General features: G+C 41.1%; 2 protein-coding genes and 1 non-coding gene across 6 annotated transcripts in view; 1 reads left to right on the top strand and 2 right to left on the bottom strand.

The window, feature by feature from the left end:
• Positions 1-5,831, top strand: part of hdac7a (histone deacetylase 7a) — a 78,245-nt gene extending 72,414 nt beyond the window's left edge. For all 4 annotated transcript variants that reach the window (XM_074681590.1, XM_074681591.1, XM_074681593.1 and 1 more), the window contains 5 exons: positions 657-775; positions 1,195-1,328; positions 2,219-2,300; positions 2,409-2,547; positions 2,649-5,831. In XM_074681590.1, the coding sequence (XP_074537691.1) occupies positions 657-775; positions 1,195-1,328; positions 2,219-2,300; positions 2,409-2,547; positions 2,649-2,691 (517 nt within the window). In that variant the 3' untranslated portion in view covers positions 2,692-5,831. The remainder of the gene's footprint in view (positions 1-656; positions 776-1,194; positions 1,329-2,218; positions 2,301-2,408; positions 2,548-2,648) is intronic.
• A 4,387-nt stretch (positions 5,832-10,218) lies between these two features.
• Positions 10,219-11,332, bottom strand: LOC141799670 (twist-related protein 2-like). The gene has a single exon (XM_074681980.1). The coding sequence runs from the start codon at positions 10,861-10,863 to the stop codon at positions 10,219-10,221; it is 645 nt and encodes a 214-aa protein (XP_074538081.1). The 5' UTR covers positions 10,864-11,332.
• Positions 11,333-17,920: 6,588 nt separating this feature from the next.
• Positions 17,921-17,991, bottom strand: trnag-gcc (transfer RNA glycine (anticodon GCC)). The gene has a single exon. It is a non-coding gene; the product is annotated as a tRNA-Gly (tRNA).
• Between the last annotated feature and the right edge of the window lie 416 nt (positions 17,992-18,407).

Raw genomic sequence — 18,407 nt, forward strand, 5'->3', positions numbered from 1 at the left:
GTCTCTCTTATTTAATGCAAACACACTTTTTAATGTCATCAGTGATTTAACACTCCTTCCTGAACACCTGGTGACTTATTAAACGTGATGTCTCAGTGCTGATGTCATCAACACAACTGATTTCAGTGCTCGAATTGTAAACATTGCTTTTGGGAAGTTGTTCCAAGTTGAAAAATGCTGCATTTCTGCAGTTTTATTGCATCCAACTGTTGGCAAGGAATATGTGTTAAACTTCTCTGGAGGGAAGCCACATTGAGTCACTGCCTGAGAGTTGTTTTCAAATCTCAGAGTCTAGATTTATAGGATATCATTTAGACTTGTGCAGAAGCTAAATGACCATACTTGTTGTTATTCTACCATTTCTTTTTATATGATATGAAAGAAGAGCCCAGTTTTTATGGGAAACGTATGATTAAGGCTTAAATATGGACATATCAGTAGGAAAAGTCTACATGTTGGTTTATATGTGTCCGTATTTGTCATCAAACATTTGCAGTGTGATATTATTAAAAGTTAACGACATCGCATACCATCACGGCAAACATGGCATCATAGATCACGTGCTGGAGTTATTGAATAACATGACTTTTTCCACTTTGCAACACCTTTTTTCCACAGTCCCCTCAAAGTAATAAGCGTTCTGTGTGTATCTGCAGGTCAGTGGTGATGCCCATCGCTCAAGAGTTCTCCCCCGACGTCGTTCTGGTGTCAGCTGGGTTCGATGCCGCTGAAGGAAACCCTGCTCCTCTGGGAGGGTACAAGGTCTCCGCCAAATGTAAGCACGATTCTCCACCACAGACTGAGCTGCCTCCCCCTCCAGGGCTCAGATTTAGCTGGAGGATGCCAATAGGAACTTTAATTTTTGGTTCTGTGGGTCCTCAGAGATATTAATAGATTATTACAGCTTCTGTCCATCACAAACCAAAGAGCGGCAGTAGTCCCTCCTGCCCCTCATCGCTTCATCACTGATGTTACCATAATTACAGTAATGAGTAGCTCGTAGTTTCTGTGGGAGGATCCACAAGGTAAAAATATACGTTTGTTTTCTGGAAGGATGAACTCATTTGGGAAATTTTACAGGAAGAGGTCTCATGATTGAGGTTTACTTCCTAAACTTTATATTTATTGGCTTTCACTTGATTTATGCGACATGCTCATATTCCTCTGTGTGTGTGTGTGTTTTGTGTTCCCCAGGTTTTGGCTTCCTCACCCGTCAGCTGATGTCTCTGGCTGGGGGTCGTCTGGTTTTGGCCCTTGAAGGAGGTCACGACCTCACAGCGATTTGTGATGCCTCTGAAGCCTGTGTCAGTGCGCTCCTTGGCATACAGGTATAACAAAATAGAGCATGCTGGGATTTTTTTTTTTACCTGTTTGTAAACTTTTGATTCACTAAACCGATTAAAGTACACAAATTTTCTTTTTTGACTTTGCAGAAAATTTATCAGGACTATCTAGCCTTAATTTTTTCTAATCTGTCAAAGTCTTAAAATGTATTTGTGCACAGTTGTTAGAAAGAAGTACCCCTTTATTCATCCACCTTTCTGTAAACAGATGGGAATTAAACTAAATTAAAAAATTCTCATATTTATGATCCTTTAAAGTTTCTCTTTGTAGCTACAGATGAATGTTTGATTACAGCTGATGCAATAGATTGTGTAATATACAGATCTGGGAAAAGTGCTGATTCTTAAACTGATGCATGCAACAATTCCCTTATGAGGTGAAACCAACACATTAACTGTGAGTTTAAAAAAATGTTAAGTTACCCCACTCATGCCTGATAAAGGATTCCAGACTTCAGATCAGGGTCTCTTTTGGTTTGTTTTTTGTTTTGCACCAAATGTTTTGATGGGAGACTGATCAGCATTGTAGGGAGGTCAGTGTAGCATCAGGACTCCTCTTCTTGGGAGCCATGCTGTTGTGATATTTGCAGAATGTGGTTTGACATCGTCTTATTAGGTCATCCTTGTCTGCATGACCACAAATGTTGCTCTTAAACCTTAATATATTGTTCTGCATTAATGATGCCCTTTAGGATGTCCACATACCATGGGCACTGTACCCACTTATTGTTATGCGGTATAGGGATGTGTTCCCTTGTCAACATATTGCATAGCATCTCAATGCTTAGCTGAAATGGGGAGTCAAACAAGGGTCTGACGAGGACAAAATAATTTAGATAATTTATTGTCTTCATGGCTTCCTTTCTGTCTTTTAGGACCCACTGGCAGAAGAAGTCCTCCTCCAGAAGCCAAACCCTAACGCAGTCCGCTCCCTGCAGACGGTCATACAGATACAAAGTGAGCAGGACTGACTCCTAATTCAAGATATCGTTTTCTCTGGTTTGTTTTCATTTTGATGGGTTTGCATGAACACAGCAGTAACATGTATCTTTGTGGCTGTTTCAGGTCAGTACTGGCAGAGTGTGAAGGCTTTCGGTGGATCAGTGGGTCTGTCGTATCTAGCTGCTCAGAGGAGAGACTGTGAGGAGACGGATGCTGTCAATGCTTTAGCCTCACTGTCTGTGGGAGTGCTGTCCAACAAGAGGTACTAAAGATACACACACACACACACATACAAACACGCGCACACACACAAGTGAAACTCAGACATTCAGCTCTCTCATCATTTCTTCCTCTTTCCTCTAGCCTTCCTGACGAGCCAATGGAGCACGACAGCGACTCCATGTAGACGACCAAAGTGACCAATCACCTCACTCATTCAGGATATCCGTCTCATCTGTTGCCTCAGATCTCCTGCGCTGTCCTTACGACCACGAAGGGGACATTTTTGTGATACCACTGAGCCCCGCCCGTCTGCCTTACTCACACACACCCGACACACACAATGCTGAACCTCTTCAGACCTGCAGCACGAGCACCTCAATGCTGATGACCACTCAGCTGGAGCCAGCAGCACTACCTGGGACTAGGAAACCTTCAGAAACCTCACCAAAGAGCAATACAAGATGTTTGTCTTTTAAAAAAAATGTTTCAACTCTTCCTGACTGACAGTGGATTTTATTTGTTACAAATGGAGTACCAAACCTTGGAGCTACAGACAGACAGACAGAGTTCCTTGAAGCACTAGTAACCAGCAGCTCTTTTGTTGTCTTAACTTTGCCTTAACAGAAGAACCAAGATCAGGTTCAGAAGGAGGAGACTTTGGTTTTTTTATACCTTTCTTGTGTGCATTTATCAAGGCAGATCAGATGGGATGCAAAATGGCACACAAAGACAAATTGATACCACCAGTTGAAAGCATGTACAATACACCGAATGGACCAGAGGCAAAATTACAAAGTTGAGGAAGTGGACACATGTTAAAAAAAACAGCAGATTTTCTGTTTGACGATGTCATTACTCAAAGTTTAACCACTAAAAGATGACACAAAGAACTCGTGGGACGGACCGGGGATGAGGACACAGAACGGACAAACTGTGGTTTTGTAGAAACGGAGAAAAAGCGAAAGTCCTCGATGTTTTATTGCACTGTTCATTCCATAATGTGAACCATGAGAGATTCCAAAGCTCTGGGAAAAATAACTCGGCAGGTTATTTAACAGTTTTGGATGAAATTGTATTTTTTTTTCTTCCCACTCTTCATCTGAGATGTCTTATGAAGTCTCTGACTCAACTCAAAGAAACTGTAGAGTTGTTTTTCACATGAAGAAAAATCTGTAGGCAACATTCTGAAAGCAGGATTTATGTTTCTCTGCTGTGTCTTAAACACATTTATACCTACACACACACACACACACATGTATAAAGCAATGATGAACTCTTTATGTACCACTAGTATTGATTACTGTATATTCTTGTTTATATTTGAGACTAAAGGAGTGTTCATTCCGCCGCAGCACCACTGAGGACCATTGAATTGTTCTATAGTAGCAATAATGTTAATGCACTTAACGACAGCACCCAAAGACAAATGCCTTAAACAGCCTGCACTCCTCTGAGACTGTACACAGGCAACACCTGGGACCAGTGTGAACACTGCTCCCACAGTGGCTCTAAAGAACCTGTGGACTCTGACGATTAACGTCTTATATGCAGACCTTTGTGTACTGTTTGAGTACAAAGACCCAGCCTGGTTTGAATGTTTTCTCTTTTATCTAATTAAGACTTCCAGGCTCTGTCACACTCTAATTAAGGAAACTAACATATAGTGTTTTGTTTGGAAGTGACTCTTCTCTACAACTGTGTTGGACAGCAGCCCCTCCTGTCATGTTACAGTAACCTGGACAATGACAAATGTGGCAGTATGTCTTCTAAGCTGACAGATAGTTAGGGATGTGGAGTACTGGACTGTTGTTGTACGTAATGTGGTTATATTTTACCTGGTGTTTGCAGATGGCACAGGTGATGCAGAAAAATTAAACATCACTTTTCAAAAATGTCATACACCTGGTAAATAAACCAGATGAGGTTATTTAAAGAAATATAAAGAAAACAAGCTTCACAAAGTTTCAAGGTGGCCTCAATTTTTGTTCCACAACTTGCAATGCAGGAGCATGCATTGTGTGTTTGTAGAGGTTTTCTTACTTGAGCACTGTTTTGATCTTCCCTCTGTGAAAGAGGCTCAAGTCAAAATGTGCACATTAAAGCTCCTGTGAGGAACTTTCAGTCCGTGTTGATTTTGGTGCCTTGTGTGGAAAAAGTGGTCCTTGTATCCTGTTCATGTGTAATTAGTGTTATCTTGACAAATAATCTCATTCTGCCTTTCTGTAGCAGTCAAACTTATCGCACATTAAGATTCTTTGCCATGAAACATGGAAAAAATATGATGGGACACCTACCCCCTGCTAGATGTTTCAGCTTTTAAGACAACAACAGAGAAACAACTACTTCATCATGTTTTCCTTTATTAGGTCAGAAAGATCAGTCAGTATTAACTTCAGTCTGTTTATTAACCAGCCGAAACCTCCTCACAGGAGCTTTAAGTCATAACCACAACAGCTTTTATAACCAAACCAATGATTTAAAATTAAAGCTGCAGATGAGACATTAGCATCTAAAATCTTCACAGAAAGTTGATTTGACTGACCATGAGAAGTGTTGTGTTTTTTTTTATTCAGACTCTGGGCATCATCTGCCCAACAGAAGGCCTTATAGCTTTTATCAAACTACAGGTAGGCAGTAGAAACCAAAACCAGAGGTCCAAATGCTGTTTAAATCCTGCTCCATCCCAGTCAGCGTGTTGAGAAAAAGTTTTTCGGAGGAGGGTTGTTGTTCAGTGATTGGTGCAAACTTCAGTGTGTCATTAGTTTAGTGTTTATAGTGTTTTAAACAGGAGGTGGCAGCAGTCAAACAATATGCTGTGTCTCTGTTATACAGTGTGTCCTGCAGGTGTGAGTGGCGTCTATGAAGTAAACACAATCTGATGTATCTGTAATGTGTATGAAAGAGCATTTGCACCATGACACATACAGGTTTCTGCAGTGTGTTCTGTGCATGCATCTTTAGTGTTTGTCTGTCAGATACTGTAAATGACCTCTCCTGTATTATATTATCAGTAGCTGTTTTATTGTTCGTCTTACAGAGGCCAGTGTCGCCTCACCTCTTAATTCCTTTTGTTACTGATGTCATTTGTACTTTTCTCTCCTTAAAGACACTGTAAATAGAAACTCAAAGACCAAAATACACACGACACACACGTGCCTTGATGCATTCAGTATGTTTGTGTATTGGTAACTCTTAACTAACTGGACTTACAGTAACCCTGTATCTGTAAACATGACTTTGAAATCTTTGTTTCATGCTCTTCTTTATTATTTACCTTCATGTGTTATTTTTCCTACACATTTTCTACCATGTGTATGTATAGAAAGATTCTCTATTTTGTACTTTGTATTTTTGTCTTTTCCTCTTGATTAAAAAAAGTAATAAGTTCCTGAACAAGGCAAGTTTTGGCTTAAATTCTTTACATACTCTGTTTTATAACTTTTCATCCCCCTTGTTTGGAGTCTGACATGATTTTCATTCTTGCTATAGTCAGTAAACTTGCAGACCACTGTAGAGAGGCTAAAGCCATCAAACTACAGCTCAATCCATAACAGCACTATAAATATTCCCACAGCCCTTAATTGCACATTAACGTGTTCTTTTTGGAGGAATTAAGTGCTCCTGACTGACCAAACAGAGGCACACAGACCTCATTAAAAACAGACCGGGGGAAGAAGGAAGTGAGGGGAAAACAACGGAGACAGTTTAACAAGAGAGACAGGAGACAAAGAGGGTGTGGCCAGAGAATAAAACTGTGCAGCTTTATCGTCCAGTTTCACTCAAACAAAACAACACATCAGGGGTGGTTTGAGGACATTTATTTTTCACACTCATAAAGATCTTTCTGGTGTCAGAACATTTAGTTCAGCTCAATCACTGAAGGACATTTTTGTACAACATAACACTGTTTATACTTCGGCTAATCCTCCTGTAAACCAAAGCCCTCCTCTCTGTCATTAAAATGTTGTAAAACACAAACACACTAATCACTGTCTGACAGTGAAGTTTCTTTTACCATCAGCTGGAAAAACACTGAGCTGTGACACACAAAGGAACAGAAATACAGCTCTGACTTGACCTGGTTGTCAAGTTGCTCTTGGGAAACTCAGCTTCTTCTTAGTTTGTCTGTTTCAGGGAAAGATCTTCTTCCCCCATGTCATTCTGCATCCCGATCAGGTTATGATACCTTAGAATATTTATCTCCACAAGTGAGGTTCGTGAAACAGTTCTGTCCATGTGATGAGTGAGGGCTGAGCTGTGTGAGGCAGATCACGGTCACTTTATTCAGCAGCTGGAAAGACAAAAAGAAAAACACGTTACTGTGGGATCCACGTGGAGTCATGTATGGGTAAAAGAGGTCACATATTAAGAAATTTGATTTGCTGATAATGTAGTTTAATGTTAACAACTGGAGAATAAATGCTGAATTAACACAGGAGCATCAGTGCACAATGTCTGTTCCAAGGCTGCAACCAAGACCTAGTTTGGATGCAAACAAAAATAAAGTCTTTCCTTTCTGTTCTGACAACAAATCCATGCTCAGACAACAAATCCATGCTCATATGACAGTTTTGAGAAAACTATCAGTGTAAACATAGGTCTGCAAAAGTGACTACAAAGGGTGCACACAAGGCCAGTAGTTGGTGGTGTAACTTTTAGTGAAACACTACACAGTTTGTCAACAGAGAAGTGAGTAAAAACTTTCTGATATGAAGTGGTGGCCTTTTTTTTTTCTTTTTTTTTTAGAAGATCCCACTATGGAGTCCAGTTTTCAAACATTTGCAGATTCTGCTGATCAAAATGCCAAATTGATTTATGTAATGGGTAGTGTTTGAACCCAAATGCAGCACACATAAAAGGAGTGTCTTCATTGAAGACCACTGGAAAAAACTGAAATCTTATCAAGTGTTTTTGTCTTATTTCCAGTAGAAAATGCCTTTTAAGATTTAATTTGAGCCACATTCACCTAACCAGTCCAGACAAATGTCTTGTTTCAAGTTATGTAAAGACAAAAGTGAGGTCTGAATTAATTGAAACAAGTAAAAAAAAAAAATCTGCCAATGGAACAAGAGAGAAGTTACTTGCATGAAGACATTATTCTAGTTTTAAGCAATTTTTTAAAGTATTTTTTTCTTGTTCCATTGGCAGATTTTTGTACTTGTTACAAGCAATTCAGACCTCATCTTTGTCTTTTCGTAAGTTGAAATAAGACGTTTGCATGGAGTGACCTGTTAAATATGGCTAATATAAAGCATAACAAGACCATTTTTACTAAAAATAAGACAAAAACACTTTTTTTTTTTTTTTTTTTTTTCGTGAAACCACATAAATTAACCGAGCAAAACAAAACAGCAGTATTGAGTGGAGAAGACAGAGAACATCTTTGGTGAGGCAGCAAATCTGAAAAATTAAAAATCTGGTATCAGTCCGTAACAACACAAAATCCCTACAGGGCAGATGACAGGGCAAAGATAGACAGAAGGTGAGAAATGGAAAACTAAAACAGATACAAGTGCTGGAAAGTCTTTCATGAAGAGGAAAAAGTGGTTAACAGGGGAGATTAAGGCCATGTCAACACATAACCAGGTATCTTGGAGACCACATATATTCTTATACCTGTCATTCACACAAAACAGCAGTTTCTCGTCACCAAAAACAATGTTTCCCAAAAACTCCAGCCAAAGTGAACATTTTTGAAAACTCCGGTTTCATGTATATGCCAGGAAACAGAGTTTTTTTTGTCGTTGGATTTAGACAGATTTGGTAAGTATTTTTTTGCCTTTACTCGAAGTACTATTTGATTAAGAAGTGTCAAAGATGTGAAAAATCGCGATCCCCAAAGAGTCAGACTAGCAGAACAAAACTGAAAGACTTCTTTACCACCTGATGCAGAGCAGCTACATCCTAAAGTTTCAAAGCTAGAAGCAACAACATTTGATATTGATATTAGTGGAAGAATACATAGATGTAATTCATTTTTTTGAATGTTGCACCTTGAATCCATTCTCCCAACCATTTGGAGAGTCAGTAGATATAAGTAGACATCAGACTTTCTTTAACATTAATGTACACTAATCTCCTCAAAACTAAAGGCCTGAAATTTTAATTTTTATGCAACAGACTGTCTTTGTCCTCAATGTGAATAGCTCATAAATGTGAGTGTCATCAAACATGTCAGTGAGGTTTAGCTTTCTAAAACCACTCTTTGGTGGCTTTGGGACTCAGTAAAATATTTTATTCAGTTTGTCTTCAGAGGAGGTGGAAACATATCTCTCTGAGACATTTTAATGAAAGGCTGCTGAGCTTATGCTTATTGGATATGAAGTAAGAGGCGGTTTGTCATGGTTAAGTATCAAACACAAACAACATGTCATCCTGCATCTATGTGTCGTTTGTTGTCTATATGAAGCGAAAGTTTTGCTGATGTTTCTTTGCCCTGCCCTAGTTGTCCTTAAGGGATAAAAATCTGTAGTGAAATGTTACAAAGATTAATTTATGTACATATACGCAATTATGAAAATGCCCCCCTTGTGTTTGAAACATGGGTTTTGTTTCAAACACCAGATGTGGGGGAGGTGTGTTTCTTTCCTTTGCATGCACATGGCTATACCTTTGTATGTGTGTACATCAGTGTGTGTCTGTGTGTATATAAATCAGCTCTCACCTCCTCCATCACTTCCAGTGGTCTGTAGGAGCCCAGCAGGGAGCCACATCTCGCTCCTCTTTGATGGTGACACACATGATTCATGGCTCTTGGAGACCGTTTGTTTTCATTACGCCTCCTCGTCAGCTCGCTGAAGCTGCATCACAGTTTCGTGCAAGCCTAGCAAATTTGGGCCAGAATGAGAGGAAAGAATTTGAAGAGGAGGAGAGATTTTGGCCCCAGAAGAAACAAAGGGGCTTGGTTTGGGTATAAAGTAGAGAACATAAGTCAGGACGACTGCTGCCCACCGCTGATTTTTCCATTGCTGCTGGAGTTCAGAGGTGGTCAGGGATTCAAAATATGTCAGGGGCTTGGAAAAGTAGGAGCAGAGGGGTGATGGAAAAGTCAAAGGTCCAACCTCTAAAACAAAATATGGCTTTCCAGTTTCTCCAGTCACTCCTCTGTATTCTCTCCTAGTGGCTCTTTTTGCATTTTAAACACAGTACATGCCTGCTCATCAAGGCAGAAACAGAAACTGGAATAAGTGCATCTTAAAGCATTAATGGTGAAAGACGGAAATGACGATGAATCTAAAACCATAGCTTTGGTCTCAAAACCTGAGAGAGTGAAGAAGAAGGGGGGCAACAGATGGAGCAGTCCTGTCAAATAGAGGAAAGGCATAATTAACCACAGGGTTGTTGGACTGAATGACTGTCGAATGATGATGTCCTTCTGTTGTCCGTTGGGATCTACTGTTCATGGAAAGAGTGCAGAAGCCAGGAATCACATTTCTACATTTCTACATTTGATATGTAGCGTGACAAACTCAAAAGTACAATTTCCTCTGAGGCGTAGTGGTTCAGTAATCACAATCTCACTTTCATCAAACGTCACAAAGTCTTTCCATTGTCAGTGATGCATGTAGATGATCTATAATGAGGCATTAAGTTATGTTGTTGTCCTACCGAGCAGACTCAGTTCAGACATCTCCTCATCCCTCTGAATCAAGCTAAGATATTTCAGGTCATGAACGCTTCATCAGAGGACAAACCATGCTTTCATGTTGAGCTAATGTCCAGCAGACATGCTTGACCAAGCGCCCTCCATCCTCCAGACTGAGAAGGCGTAGCTGAGTCTCTCATGGGCCAGGTAGTTACACCCCGCCAGCTTTGAGTCCATCTCATCACTCTGCAGAACCTGATAGAGAAAGTCAATATAGCGTGACGCCAACTTGAGGGTCTGGATCTTGCTCAGTTTGTCAGAGGGGAGTGTTGGGATTATTTTACGTAACGAGGCAAAGGCATCGTTAAGGGATTGTGTCCGTTGGCGCTCCCTGATGTTGGCGATTACTCGCTGGCCATGAGGATCATCTGAGGCTGAGAGACTTTCAGGACTTGGACCTGGGACAGGAGATAAAGACTGACCTGAGGCAGGGGACCGATGTTGTGGACTCTTCTTGATTCGTTTGGGCCCAGTTAGAGTGTGGATGTGGGTGTTGTCTCCTGGCTTGTCCTTGCTGTCTGCTAATGTTTTGGGAGATACTGTGGAGATCTGATCGATGGTGTGTGAGCCGGTTTGACGTTTCCGCCCATTGACCCCCGGTGTTGGTACGACGACAGGGCAGGCGTTGGACGGTGGTTTTCCTGTGTTCTCCTCATTGGAAAACACCCCTCCCTCAGGGTGGTCTTCATTGGAGGGCTCCTCCTCTCTCATGCTTGGCCACGTTTTTCTACTGTCTTCTCTTTTCCACTGTTTGACTGAGTCTTTACTCCTTAGACTACGGCCAGTGCTTTCTTTCCGCTCCCCCTCTTCTCCTCTTTACCTCTCCTCTGATCTTCTGGGGATCTTGTGTGGCCTTGCTGTGTATCCTCCTTCTTCCTCAGCAGTAATCAGTCACATCCAAAAATGCCAAGCCAAAGCGGGAAACGTATCAAGACTCTTGTTTCAACCGCCGCAGTGATTCTCCATCCACATCAGGAAAGCCGAAATGATCTCGGTGAGTGCACAATGCATCAGGAATCCGTTCTGCTCACACGTCCTTCTTCCATAGCTGTCTGTGAGACAACAGCAACCTGAATCTGACTTCTTAAAGGGAGGGAACCATGAAACTTTCAGCTGCCCACCCATCTGACTCTCTGATTGGTCTGCAGAACTTTTTTTTGGCCAGCTGAGCTTGAAACAACAGGAAGAACGAATCTGAGGCGATTGGTCCGATCAAAGGGACGAGGCGGAGACAAAGGTGCGCCGTGCAGCCCACCACACTAAACTGTTGTGACGTTTGCTTCTTGTCATAGAAGTTGCCCAAGTTTATAGGTTCCAGATTTCCTTCAAAGTGAGACGCTACCATCCCCCCTCTTGCTGCCTGGTTCTCCCCCCTCTGCCTCCCCTCTCAGAACCAACCTCGGCTGCCTTCATTATAGTTCAGAGACAGGGGAAAAAACGTGAAAGAAGCTCCACAAATGTTTTTGTTTCTAGTTTGAAAGTTGGACAAAGTTCATCTCCATTTTTTCTGCCACATGGTAGTCGTTCTAGGAATAGTAAAGTGTGATCCGGTTTTCACACTTAGCATTTCAAGCAAAGACAATGTCATTGTTTAATGGTTTATTTCATGTAATTTTTTGTTCACTGCTTCAGAAGGTCTGAAGATGAATAGCAACAAATATGATGCTTAGCTCATCTATCCTTTATTCACAGACTACTGATACGCTCAGGGTTGCACGGTTGCATGATTTGCTCATGGTCATAAATGCAGACCCATGTTGAATTGCAGAACCTGTAGGCAAGTGGGAACATAGATGAGATAATGTGAATTGATATGAATGCAGAGAAAAGTCTGGTTTTATCCATCATCATACGGCTCCGACTCAAGTCTTGCTTGACGAATGGCAGTACGGCTGTAAACAACAACAAAAGAAGAAGAAAAAAAAGCCTTTAGTAACACAGCGACTTATCCGGTTGTTAGACTATTTGTCGACTGTTGTTCTTTCTGTGATTCTCCAAACTCAAACAATTCTAAACACTTTGCAAATAATACTAAACTGAAATTATCAAAAGACTGCTCTTCTTGTTTGCAAAACAGCAAAGACAGTCTTTTTGTTTCCTCGCCAGGGACTTGGCTGTGGTTTGTAAGGATAAACCTGAAGGGAGGAGAGGCCTGGCACTCAGTCAGCGCTGCAGCCCTGAGGTCTAATCACAGCATTAAGGAAAGAATGAGTCCTGTGGATCAGAGGAAGGGGGGCTGTGGGACATTTTGTTACTTTCATCCACTGAGCTCCATCTAAAACAAACCTCCAGCATGGACTCAGCTCTCTAAATGTCTGTGAGCCTCCAGCTTGGCCCACAGCCACATTTGTTGGCACTTTGTGTTCTGTGTTCATATCAATATAGTTTGGACTCAGAGCGAGAAAAAGTCTCTCCGCTGAGTTGACTCAAAGATTACGCACAGTCCCTGAAAAGAGTGAAGGGAAACCTTTATTGTCTGACCACAGCTGGTACTATTTCTCTTACACATGCACCCGCTGTGCTCCACAGTGGTTTATGTTTTGTTGCCACAACAATACTTGCAGTAGTCTGTTTAATATTTAGACATCCATGTCTGTGAAGTTTGCTTGGGCGTTACTGAGTCTGCTGTTACCCATTGTTGGATCTCAAGTATCTGAATCTAGACCTTTTGATGTTACAGGGGTGTTTAGAGCACAAATGTTTGTTTGTAATTAGAAACTGAAGTTAATGCCACAAAAAACCTTCAACATAACAACGCGTAATCTGGGGAACAATATTATATCATATATTATATTTGAAACTGATGTAAGAAACAGAGGACAGTGTTTACACAACATGTCATATAAAACATACCAAAGTTAAACTGACAGGGAAAGAAGTTAAGCAGAAATTGCTTCTGCAGGATGTATCAGGAAGCAAGTTTAAGCTTGAAAACCATGTTGTAGTCTAACATGTCTTTTTTTAGTCCAATGTTATTGTTTCACTTCAAGAACTTTTTGTACACTTGCAGTTCTGAGGGTGTTGTCTCTGGATATGGGTGAGTGTATGGGAGCTTTTTGCCAGAAAATAGGGAATTTTTCAGGAACTATGTGCTTTTTGACCTCAGGGACAAGTATCTAATTTTAGTTCCGGGATAATTACTCTACTCTTTGAAACTACCCTGCCAGGAGGGGGTGGAACCTGAAAGTTGAATGTTTCTGACTTGGGGTATTTTTATTTCCCCTTCCATCCACAACAAGATCACACACAGCCATCGACTTGGTTTAATAACTTCTAAACAATTGTCTTCTTTGTGTCTCTGTCAGCTCCTGGGGTTCTAGTTGTTCAGTTTTTTTTAAAATAGAAGTCGACGTTCCATAATTTGGAAGCCTGAAAACTTATTAAGAACTGACCTCTACAAGTGAGAAACTTAAGCTGCGTTTCCACCAAGCAGTCCCATTCAGTTTGGCTCGGCAGTGTTGCCAACTCCTCAGCATTGGAAGTAGCTAAAGGCCAGCCCAAAAGCCCCTAGAAGTCGCCAGATCTTTTTATTCTATCTGGGGGGGGTAGACCTGTGGCTGCCTACCTGTCAACTGAGCTGTCCTAGTGCCCGTAGTGTACAGCTGGCCATGCATGAACGGGAAAAGAGGGAAAACAGCGCTTTTTTAAAAAACTTTTCTCCCGTGATCTTGGAGCCTCCTACCACCAAAAAAGTCGCTAGATTTTTCGCTAGTCGCTTTTCTCTAATTTTCTCACTGAGGGATCCAGAAAGTCACTAAAAATAGCGACAAAGTCGCTAAGTTGGCAACACTGCATCTCGGTACGGCGCACATTTTGTGGTGTTTCCACTTACTTATCCCGGGACAGATCCCCAAATAACCGACACAAGCCATCCCACTTTTTGGGACCCTTTCGTATGGGTGCCAAACTGAACTGATCCACTCAATAAAGGTGGAGCTACAACACTGCAGCCATTGATTGGTCAGTAGAATCATCACCTACTGTCCGACAGCGGCTGCATTTCTCATGTTGGCACACAGCCTCCTCTGAAACAAAGCTTGATTGCACTTTGTATCGAAGAGCCACATTCCAATCACAGAGGACAAATTGCTGGATGTCTTCCATAGTTCTCTTTGTTAATGGTGTTGTGTTTTTCTTCTTCACTGGATTTATTAGCGGGGTACACTACGAGCTGTTATGGCATCACACTACATGCGGCCTACCAGCATCCAGCTTATACGGTTGGCTGTGGAAACGCAAACAAGACCAAGCTTAACCAAGACAAGCCGTTCCAAACTGTACTGATGTGAACCGGACTGCTTGGTGGAAATGGGGCTTTAGGAAGGTGAAAATTTGATGATATACAGAGTGCATATCAATGTAACTGTGAATTTGTTTAAAAGTAAGTTTTGAAATGCTAAGGAAAATTCTGTTCACTTAAAAGTACTTTTTTTCTGGTAGCACAAATGCAACAAAATGCTTCTGAGGACAAGAATCCTGTGTAGAGCAGTTGAAAAAGTCCCAAAGACAGCAGAGATTGATTTTGATGCTCCAAGCTGTTGTGGCTGGTTGAAACGATTTGCACCAAGGATGGCTTTGCCATTACCACTTCTATCTTTCCAAGTGCTGTTTCAGCCACTTCATCAGTCTTTGTTTCACTGCCATCAACTGGCCTGGTGGTTTACTGCAATTGTTGTTTTTTTTCTCCATACATCAATGGCTACGTTTACATGCAGTCAATATTCGGGTTAAGGTCAATTTCCCGGCTTCTGGAACGTTCAGAATAACCGTTTACATGCATGAGCAGACAGTTCTTCCTACTTACAAGGTATCCCAATCAAAATGGCGACACATGGGCAACAACTCGATGCACAAAAATGAAGCAATGCACGTCACCTTTGCTTTGTCTTGCTGTATCCATAGAAAGAACAGCGGTCTTCCAGCACTCAAAAGACCAAGATACTTTGCAAACAGAACATCTGCAAAACACAAATTAATGTCCCTTTGGATGGGGATACGCGCATACATGACCAAACATTCAAGTTAGAAAAAGAGTACCCTAGGGTTTTTAAAAACCAGAATATGAGCATATTCCGTTTTTTTTTTACAAGGGTTATTGGTATTACTTGGTCCTTGCACAACCAGGTTATTGCTATTCCATAGATGAAAGGATTACCAACTGCATGTTAATGCACTGACTGGCTTGACTTGAATACTTTCCAAGCGACTTGTGGTCCTGGGTAGAAACGCAGACGGCAGTGGGCCATAGGGACAAGCTAACAATCCTGGATGAGGTGACCTCCTGTCAAAAGAAAAACCCTTCAAGTGCCAGCCTGTTGGCGTGGTGTCAACACAAAAAATTCAGTTATGTCATGTTTTGTGCCATGTTTCTCGCATTTTCAATATTTCTAGCTTAAATTAAGGGAAAAAAAACATGTCACATTAGGTCAGTGGTTCCCAACCTTTTTTGGGCTGTGACCCCATTTTTACATCACAAGTTTCTGGCGACCCCAGACACCTAAAACAAACGGGTTTTTTTTGCTAAATAATTGTTTTTGTTCAGGTAATAGTTTTCGGTATATATATATATATATATATATATATATATATATATATATATATATATATATATTTATATTATTTTTTTTTCGGTGGGAGTCCGTTTATTTGTGTTTTTGTGTTTTCAAAGTCAGGTGCTGTGGTGAATAGAGCGCATCTCATCTCCGACGTAACATCCAGTCGAGAGGGTTAAACTTGTTTTTTATTATTATTATTATTATTATTATTATTATTATTATTATTATTAACAAAATAATAATCATTATAAAGGAAAATGTGTGGTGTTTTAATTTAAAGAAATATATGGGCCTATTAAATCATTAAAAAATATATTAGACTCTTTTTTTTTTTTTTTTTTAATCAATTGTTGGAAATTCCAGGCAACCCCAAGGTTGAAAAGGACTGCATTAGGTAGTGCTGATGCTCGGGCAAATCCAGTTGAGAAAATGTTTAATAATACTCATTTTTTACTCTTCCATACAATATTTTAGAGGCCTTGGACAACTCAACTATAGGTAAGCTAAATTGTTTTTATTAAGGAACTGCAATGAGCTGAGGTCCCTGCATTTTCTATAATGTTCATAAATGTTGGTGGCATGATGACATTTTAGTAAGCAATGTGTCATTCACAACTATAATTTAATACTAATATAGCCTCTTTCCTCTTGTTCAAAGGAAAGCTATGTCACTCAGAAATCTTTAATTTAATCCTTTATAAATGAATAACATTACATTTTGCAATTTCAACTGTCGAATGCATCTTTTTAAAAGCGTATGCGAAAACCAGCTTCCCAAACTTTATGGGCCAAATCAAGACGCTCACACAATGATCACTGTAATATCAACACAATCAGTGACTAGAAATATTTACAACACAAAGCCTGAGTCAAAGTAACATCCTGCTCCCAGAATGCTTTGGTTGTTGTTTGATTTAGTTTCCATAAATACTCCTGAGCTCAGACCACTGATTTCTTTTCATCTTTTTCCCTTTAAACATCATCAGAAAGTGCCTCCTCTCTGTGGGCGATGGCACACCTGTGATGGATCACAATTATTTACATATCACAGCTCTACTGAAAGTGTTTCTTCGTGCTAAAAATAAATACCTCTGAGCTACAGGAGTGGTGACTGAAAATGGATATCAGGGCTTGGACATAAACACATGTACGTTGGGGCAGAGGGGCAGGGAGGGGCGAGCAGAGCTCACAATGCTTGGTGTTGTGTGCGAAGGCCCCCCAGAGGCTGACTGGGTCTGGGAAAAGAGGAAAGAACCCCAGACCCGCTCTGTTTGAACTGCATGCTCAAATGAGGACTTAGCATAAATATTTCCACTAGAAGAAATGGGAGAATGTTATCACATGTGGAGCTTATATATACACACACATGGCACACACACATGTTGGGACATTCATGGATTTACAATGTGGCGTGCATTTGCACAGATTCAGGAATAGAGAGGATATCTTTTACAAACAAGTCAGTAAGCGGATGACAGGTAGGAAACCAAGGAAAACATTGTTTGTCATTTTGTAAAAGGGAAACTCACTTTCCTTATAACAGCTTTGATTGTCCGTCATATCAATAGTTTTGGTGGTTCTTTTCTGAAACTACTCCCGGGTCGCATGAATCAGTGCCAACGTGTTCGATTGGATCAGACCAACTGAGTGTTCTGCACGTCCAGCAGTGTTGTAGCCAAGTCACAAAACTGTATGTCTGAGTCCAACTCTCATCCAAGCTAAGTCTGAGTCACTGGAGAAGAATCCAGGTTGGGTCTGAAATGAGTCCATTACCTGAGTCAATATCTGGCTGCAAACTACAGACTGCCTGAACCTGGTCTGACTGTGTGAGACCTTTTAAGCATGTTACAAATTGTAACATCTGCTTCTGGGTGATCCTTTCTTAATTACCGATCCAGTCACAGGGCTGTGTGCATGGTAGTGAAACTTTGCAGTAATGGATGTTAGTGCCACCTAGTGCTTGAGTGAGTAAATAATCTGAACAAGACTTTCAGGAGTAAGAGTGGAGTTTTGTGAAGTGTACAGTAACTTCAGGCTGTGTTTGGAATGTGCTTCTGAATTTGTAGAGAGCCAAACACATGCACACATTCTCAAACAAGATTTATGCACATGCATAAAGTCAGGAACCACCGGTATATCCCCGGGGACACCAGCAAAGTCTGCGTTGATACACGTCAAGACCTGCTGAACCTCGAGAGGAGGGAAAAGCATGTTGCATTGGCCGGGAATCGAACCCGGGCCTCCCGCGTGGCAGGCGAGAATTCTACCACTGAACCACCAATGCTTGGGGGTGCATTTCAATTTTCAGCAGAAACCATTTCGCCTTCTTTAACATTCAAACCAACTTATACTGCTGGTCTAAAGAATCTTTACATTTACCTCTGACAGGGATCCAGATCGGGACTTTGGCACCTTCACCAGGTACGTGGTTCAGCTGAAGCGTTCCACCGTACCTGTACATTATGTCCTCAGAGAGCTCAGGGTCACTGAGGCACCCACAGAGAATGTGCACCCTCTGAATTTCCCACGTCTTCAGCATGGATGGCTGAAAGAGGGGGACATTGTTGGGGTCTGTTGCAAGATGAAAGTGACACGGGACTTTCTCCACTCAGTCCAGCAGCTCTTTTGGGTGGGGTATTTTAATCCTGCAGTGACCTTGTATGTGTTGTTTTGAGGGATTGGATGGATGAATACCACAGA

The sequence above is a fragment of the Halichoeres trimaculatus genome, unplaced genomic scaffold (assembly GCF_033239565.1).
Source record: "Halichoeres trimaculatus isolate MK-OKI-2021-1 unplaced genomic scaffold, fHalTri1.1 fHalTri1_scaffold_11, whole genome shotgun sequence".
Classification (NCBI taxonomy): Eukaryota; Metazoa; Chordata; class Actinopteri; order Labriformes; family Labridae; genus Halichoeres; species Halichoeres trimaculatus.

What these genes read in the sequence shown, in the direction of transcription:
- LOC141799670 (XM_074681980.1), bottom strand. Translation starts at nt 10,863, where the DNA reads ATGAGAGAGGAGGAGCCCTCCAATGAAGACCACCCTGAGGGAGGGGTG.